General features: G+C 33.2%; 1 protein-coding gene across 1 annotated transcript in view; it reads right to left on the bottom strand.

The window, feature by feature from the left end:
• LOC106459588 (kin of IRRE-like protein 1) overlaps positions 1-4,258 on the bottom strand; it is a 46,903-nt gene extending 42,645 nt beyond the window's left edge. The window contains 1 exon segment of the mRNA XM_022386249.1: positions 4,206-4,258. Coding sequence (XP_022241957.1) covers positions 4,206-4,258 — 53 coding nt within the window.
• Positions 4,259-8,525: the final 4,267 nt, after the last annotated feature.

The following is an 8,525-nucleotide window of genomic DNA, read 5'->3' as shown; positions in this document are numbered from 1 at the left end:
GTTTTATCGAGAAATAATAAACTAATTTTAATTAAGAAAGGACTTGTATTGCTGAAGTTTCTTAGAAAGAATTTTTATGGGAAATTATCAAACAAACTAATACGTAACACTATATTTCATCCTGAACACCTTTTGCACAAGATACTGAACAGTGATTTCTATTTATGCAAAGTCGAAGATATGACAAAGATTTTATGAAACTTAACTATTACTTTCTCTACCCACATGTTTGAAAATTATTGGTAATCATTTTAGTCTACAGACTAATAGACACATTGTATTTAAAGTTGGCAGCAGTTTAATGACAGGAATAAAAGATCATTTTCCAGTATATTATTCATGTTGGAATAATCCTAAATTATTATGAATTTTCTAGCACGTATGTGTCAAGCAGATCAAATGGTTTTTTTAAATATTTCATAACTCTATATAAACACATAAAAACTGTAAATTCAAGACTTTTATTTTTAGTATTCTGTAACAAAGGTTGAGGATTTAGATGAGTGGTATTTCATATAAGGCATTTTTGAATTATAACTCATCCACTTTTGAGACATTTAATTATATGTTCTTATAAGTTCTTCCTTTTTCGATTTTTGTATAAAATTTCTTTGATTGTTTTCAATAAAATTATCTAGAGATAAAAATATCTTAACTGAAGAATTTCTCTGTACTGCTACTGCCTCATCACAACTGATTATAAGAACATACTTTCAGCACAGGAGAAAACAAAGTATTAGAATTTTTTATATTGATAAAGAAAGAGTCACTGTCCATTTTTGTTTTTAACAGATCCTGACTACAAATCATCATTTGATTTTACGTCCATGTATGAAGTTTTAAAACAATCTGAAGAATTATACAAATTCCTTAGTTTCTTTAAGAATGGTTTCTCTTTGCTACTACTAAGATGAAATAGAATTGTTTTATAAGTATAATACCTAAAGCATTTAAAAGCATATCTCCAGTTCACAACTGTAACAGTTGTGGATATATATGATACACTGATTATTAATTTGTTTTTCAGTTATCAGTAACCTGTGAAAGGTTTGATTACTGTTTTGTTTAAGCAACTTCATAATTTACACTAAGGATTACTATGTAAACTTTAAAGGAGAATCCACAGTCCTTCCTTAGGTTATTTGCATATTGTATTTACTTGGTTCACATTCATTCGAAATAATAAAAACAAATAGTGTACCTATTGTTTTGGAGTAGCTTTAGTTTAGAAGTGTGTTTGATTTCATTGACGCCCACTGAAACGGGCCAAATCTTTTGTTTGGGCCCTCTTCCACGGAAAATTTAAACCAAGCTTTTAATCGCACCCTGTCCTACCGAGCTCACCGCAGGAAATATATTAGTAATCCTACCATGTAGCTTGTGCCTTGAAGGCATCGTTTTTACTGTAAAAACAGGAAGTTTAAGAAGAGTTACTCCATAAAGAAAGACTAGAAACAAAACAAAGGAGGCCCTATTTTAGTGCTAGAAACGTATATTCCCGGATATATATATATATTATATATGTTCTGTTCAAAGATGGTACTGCACACGTCCAATATCAGTACATTATGATATTATTTCATATATACCATAATGACGTATATTACAGCTATCATGGTAAAGTAAAATAGGTTATGTACTATGCATAAAATTACTTGGGACACTAACGTGGTACATTAACATATAAATTCGCAATGTAAGACTTGATACAGATTTAGTAAATTGGGTACAAATAGTTCTTCTAAAGTGATTAGATAAACAATCGTTATATAATAAGCTTGTCATCACATATCAAAACTAAAAACTTAATGGTAGAGATGTGTATAGCTCATCAATTGAACTTTTGTTAAATGTTATCTGCTATGCACGTTATCCTATGCATCAAAATATTATCTAATATTATTTTGCATTTCTAAGACGGAACCCTCCTTTTCAGAACTTTCAGAAGTTGTGCCTAAAATACTCCGAGATAATCAGAATACATGAGTTGTTTACACTAACATGACCAGGATGGTCACACAGTAGGCTGTTATGTTTTATACATGCGACGCAACGGTGTAGGCCAAGTAGCCAACGTTGTCTGGGCCTCCTGGAATGCCTGGGCCAAGCTCCCCAGCTGCCCCCCCCCCTACACACACTATATGATAGTGATAGTGAATGCTTTGTCTCGAGATTAGTTTCTGAAAAAAAATGTAGTAGTAGTAATTCACAAACTTTGTGTTAAATATATCCACCTGACTACGCAAATACTATTAATAATGTCCATAAAGAAAATTAATAGGCGTAGGGATACGAATCTCTGATACCAAAGGCGTTGTTAACGGACAAGTGACACACGCAAAGCTTACCTAATCTTGTATTGATACGGATTGCTGTTTAATGATATATATGGGAATGAAGGCGCTGAACGGAACCACTGATCTAAATATTGTACAGAGATCAGTGAATGAAACAGGAAGTTTGTGACGTCATGTACAATACCTCTATGCAGCACATCTAATTTTGAATTCTTCTTGTCTTATGTGGCCACGTTTTAGAGGATGAAGGTAAAAGAAAACTGTAGGTTGGCCAGTAAGTGAAATATCTGATGATACAACTTTTTAGTGTGAACAAAGGTTTTTGTTTACTTGTTCACTTGTGTTTGTGTATTGTTTCTTTCCTCTGTTTCTCTGAGTGAATTTTCGGAATCCACGTTTTGCAGATACATCTATTAGCTATCACTCAGTGGACCTGCATACCACAGATTAGATAAAAAGTAACTTGTAAAAAAAAATATAAACTTCAAGTACCTCATGTCTAGCTATGGAAGCGTTATAATACGCTGTCGAATAGTCGAGAATTCATCGTGAACCAAATATATATATATATAGTTGTTAATGATCTCGTTCGTGTAACGCCACGACTCGCATTTGTTGAGATATCTCCCTGAATACTAATCACATGGTTCTATCAACCCTCTATAAATGCGATAAAAATTCAGTACTGCCAGTATAGTTATGGTAGGTGTTACCTATATTTAAATGTAATCACATAAAAACAAAATTGAATGGATACATAAACTATATTAATAGCGTTTAGAGACGACTTGAATGGGTAACGAAGAAGACTTTATAACAAGATTCACACGAAAAAAACTTTACTTAGTTTATTACAACTTAATAACAAACGCACAACGTTTCAATAATGTACCTAATGATGACAAAACTTTGTTGAAACATTGTACATTTGTTACTGTGTTAAACTCGTAATAAATTTCTATTTGTTAACCATTCAAGCCATCTCTAAACTTTCGGTAGTCTCATAGTGAATTCCCTGTAATAAAATATAAATAATAAAAGACCTTTAACATCATAAATGTAAGAAAAGCAACATAAACTACAACTCGAATGTTGACTGAGACTGAGGTAAAGCTACAGGAATATTTATCATAAAACCTGAAAGTTGGGTGTTTAAATCTCTGGTTCTAGGTTCATGCTATTCTGAGAGCAAACAACCCAGTTTTCAATCTTATGTCTGTGCTTCTTGTACGGTATCTTCATTGCAGATCTGATGTTACACTGACCTCAAAGTAAATAATGAAGAAAGTTGATTGTATTAATAATATATAAAAATATATTAAAGTGTTCATTGAGATAACATCATGGTACCTCAAGGTAAAAAAAAATGTGGTTTTAATAATTTCGATCTGAATGGCATCTTATGCGCATGTGGGCTAAACGGCCAGGTCAGACACACACAGAGTTCTTCAGACACAACCGACCCTAATTTTGAGATACTAACCAGAGAGAATGCAGCCAATCAGAAGCACATGCCATCACAAAAGCTTTATCCGACTTTGAATCGGATAATGGGATTGGTCATCCTTCTTTATTATTTACCCATGGCTGGAATTGTGATACATGATCATCGGCATCGCGCGCGTACCTTGGACCTTCTAGTACACAGTCCGGCACAATAACTACTAAGCAACGCCGGCCAATATTTTATTCCATCTTAAAACTGATCCTTAACCAGAAGAAATATCAGATAGTTAATATCATTTTTGTACATGTTCTCACGAAATTATAAATAGCATTTCATATGCTGAATTTGAGATAGATAGATCTCAAGGAAAGGAAAAATATTACCGGAAATTGTAACATTTGCACACAGGCAATATTACTAAACATAAGTATTATTCTGTGTTGATTTGTACAATGTCTCACTTTGTAATACAAAATAATCCAATGCTATTAATTTTATTATACAGGAAGTTCATAAAGACAACTTTTCCTCATAGCAAATTACTAGTAATGCTTGCTTATTTGTTATGGATTTCGCGCAAAGCTACACGAGGACTATCTGCGCTAGCCGTCCCTAATTTAGCAGTGTAAAACTAGAGGGAAAGCAGCTAGTCATCACCACCCACCGCCAACTCTTGGGCTACTCTTGAAACCAACAAAAACAGCTCTGCTTTACTACCGTCACACTGGGCGATAACAACTACATGTATGATACACAACGTTGATGATAAAGTTAGCATCATAACATTTTACAGTGTATGATAATTAAACAATAGAAGAATTAATTAGTAACAATAAGTTACGACTTTTTAAAAATATTTATATCAATAAAGGTTACTTATGAAGGGTAGCCTACATCATATAAACAAGCAACAGAATTTCACAACTGTAAGGGGCCTGGCCTTAATCTTTGTTATGCTTCTCTTGTGGGGTTAGACATGGAAGGTGGAATTCCCCCAAACCGGTCTAACTCCGTGACGAAGGGCAAATCCAAGTACAGACTGCACCATTGATTTTTTTTCTTCCGCCTTGAGAATTTTATTGATAAAAAAATACAACTAAAATAGTTTAGTGGTATTTGGAATTGATGGTAATTGTAACACTGAAAATTTTAGACTTTTACACTCTAATCGTAACCGTCAAAAGAAACGTTCAGTTCTTACATCAGAAAGCAGTACATTAAGAAAATTACCAACATTACTACCAAACACAGTGTTGAAAATTCATGTCAAAAGTAATTCAAACCATTTAGGCTACAGACTGAAAGCTTACTTTAACAATCTTTAAAAAAATATATTTTATTATTTCTTTTTCCATTCAAATTAATTTTGCAACAGTTACCCAATTAATCCAGTATTTCCTTAAATTAAAGGAGCTTGAAAAAGTGAAAACACTCTCGTATTTTGCTTATCATATGAGTTCGATACAACAAAACGTACTGCTCTAAGCAAATTTAAAAAAAAGGAGCAGCATACAAACAATTCCAGCCAGGTGGTTAGGGCGCTCGACTCGCAATCTGAAGGTCGCGGGTTCGAATCCCCATCACACCAAACATGCTCGCCCTTTCAGTCATGGGGGCTTTATAATTTGAAGGTCAATCCCACAATCCCACTATAAAAGAGTAGCCCAAGAGTTGGTGGTGGGTGGTGATGACTAGCTGCCTTCCCTCTAGCCTTACACTGCTAAATTAGGGACAGTTAGCGCAGATAGCCCTCGTGTTGAGCGAAATTCAAAACAAACAATCCCATAGTCATTTTAAATAAGAAAAATACAAAAATTCTAGGTGCTTTGAGTATTCAACCTTTATTAATAGACTCTACGATATTTATGATGCAAAATCGAGCTTCAAATATTTTAAAGCATGTTTGTTCATAATACAGTAAATTATCTGAATGATAAGGCTATAAAAAAGGACTCTGGGCTTGAAAAAAGGCATTTCCCAAGCTCGGCACTTATACACTATTTCACAGATTACAACCTTAATTATGACTATTGGCCATAAACATCCACAACATTAATTACCCATATCTTTAAAGCGATGTCCAACATGCCAATTATAAAGCATTGTTGCGTCAGCGAGTCACATGACTAGTGTGACGCCACGTTTCTAGAACTATCCTGTACTGGCGAATGCTCTAGCATTTACTAGATATAGGGTAGTCTGGTATATAAAAGAGGGTGACAACGTGACGGAACAACAATGTGTGTGTAGATAGTGAGTAATTGAACTGCAGTCACAGGGTATTGTTGAAGTTAACGTACGTTCGTTATAGTGTTTGTTTTAGCGCGAATATTGAAATTAAGTGTATCGTAAAGTTGTATTCGGAAAGAGGAGGAAGAGGTCTCAGAGTACCTGACCCTCCTAGGTCACTAAGACCTAAATTCCGATCAGGAGATCAGGCAGTATTCGGAAAGAATAAACCAGTTTTATTAAGTAAGGACTTGTGTCGCTAAAGTTTCGTCGGAAACGAAGTTATGGAAAGCTAATTAACAAACGGAGACGTAACAGTATTAATACTACCTACAGTAAACAGTGTTTTTTATGATGACACCGATATTCCAAAAATTAAACATAAAAGCAATTACACATGTAGGCCTAATGTTCATTCGGGTTGTTATATTACAAAAACAGTGGTACGTGTGTAATGTTATATTATGGACATAAGTCGATAACATTTTGAGGTATATTTGTAACAATTCCAGAGACCTGTACTATTGTTACCCACAATTAAAGCTTTCTAATTTTTCGAAAAAAGTATGTCAAAGTTCTCTTAATGATGACCATACTAAATATATGTTATATAAATAGGATGAAAAAATTGAAGGACAATACGAAGAACTAGTGGCAGAAAATTTTCCTAATACCCCCCCCCCTCCTCCCGCAAAAGTAATCAACTTGATAAAATAAATATTCTGTTTTGTTTTCTTTAATTAGCAAAAAAAGTCATATTTAAACAATTGTTTAATGTTTAATTACAACAAAAATTGTTTGTTTATACGTGCTCTGGACATTTCTGAGGGATACTTAAAGGCGCAGCCTTTTTAAACAATTCCGTTTAGTATATTATCCATGTATATTTAACTTCATAGTTTTAATCACAGATATAAATAACACTAGATTGGAATTCACATGATTTTCGGCATGCGCAACAGCCGCTATTGCTATGTGTTTAACTTTCAAAGCCCGCCAGTCGAACTGACAAAGGCAATCTCACTTCAAAACTTCAAGCCATTTTCCATATAAACTAGACGTTTGAATAATTTTGTTATTTGGTCTTAATAAATTTGTCAAGCCAAGAGAATCTAAACCTGATTTAACTTAGAAATTAGTGAAAAAATCGTTCACAAAACACACATATCTGACCTATCATATGAAGATGCATTGGATTTTAGCCCAGAGGAAAATCTTAAGATTAAAATTTGTTATTTTTCCTCGGTGTTTATTACGTCACAGAAAAATATATATCTCAAATATTGTTGTCAATGAACAAGAGGTGGCGCATCAACGTTCTTAATTGAAGTGGATGGACATAATTAAGAAAATGTATGATTTTACTATAATAAAATTCATTCGGAGTTATTTGAGTATTTGTGGCAAAAATTGATATGAATGCTTGAAATATATATATATATATATTGCACATGAAGTCCAAAAGAAGTAACACAAATCATTACACCTATTTCATTAATAATGTATTACATATACTGTACTAGGTCTAAAAACAATAAATTTAGCAATGTTACTCCTTTAAAGACCCCCTTTTCCTCTTTTTACCGAATGGTCATGTTCTCCTCCCCTCCCTTGACCTAATACTAGATCTTTTTGTATCTAAGTCCCTTCTCTCTAAATTGTCTCTGCAAGGTCTTATAATTAAAGGCTTGAAGTGTAGGGGGTGGGAGGGGGGGACTGCTACAATCCTCCAATTTTTATTGTCGTTTAATTCATGTACATAATCAGTCTCTTATTGTAAAGAAAAAATATAAAGAATTCCTCCCGTAATATTATCATCTTGGTAAAACCCAGTTTAAAATATTTCACTAATATTATTATTCTGTAATCAGAACAAGATTCTCCTCATTAGAACAGTGGCACTCAAGATCACCCTGCCATTAAGACCAAATATCATTCCCCATAGTGGGATTCACCCATGGATGTCGACATAACAAAGTCAGGTTACATAATTATGCTAACATCTTATTCTACATGAAAATCATATATCACCAGTGTAGCACAAGCCATGTGCAGATTAAAGCGTGAAAATAATGTTTACATTTGATCTGATATATTTAATTGATGTTGACTTGAGAAAAATATGACAAGTTATGAAATTACATATTATATAAACTTTCATGTGCAACTAAAGTTGTAAGTTTTAAAGTCAACTTTATGGGTATATACTTTAATAATTAAAAACACATGCGATGCGTCATTTTTCATTACAATTTCATTACTCTGGCGTTATCTAATTTGCATACGATAATATATGTCTAATATTAGCTGTATGTACCTGTGCGTCTTTCTCTATCATGTACATACCTAAATTTTCATGACCAGTACATTTTCCTATCATGGACACTTCAATACAGTTCATAATGGTCCTTTTTCAACTTGTATAAATTTACAATTGTGCAATAATTTATAATAGCAAATCAAAATATTACAATATATATCCAATTTACTTTCAATACCATTTTTTTTATTCGGAAAACGATCATGTGGGAAATGTATGCCTCAGAGTATTT

Source organism: Limulus polyphemus, unplaced genomic scaffold (assembly GCF_000517525.1).
Source record: "Limulus polyphemus unplaced genomic scaffold, Limulus_polyphemus-2.1.2 Scaffold28, whole genome shotgun sequence".
In the NCBI taxonomy this organism is placed as follows: Eukaryota; Metazoa; Arthropoda; class Merostomata; order Xiphosura; family Limulidae; genus Limulus; species Limulus polyphemus.
This window is presented reverse-complemented; position numbering and strand designations above follow the sequence as displayed.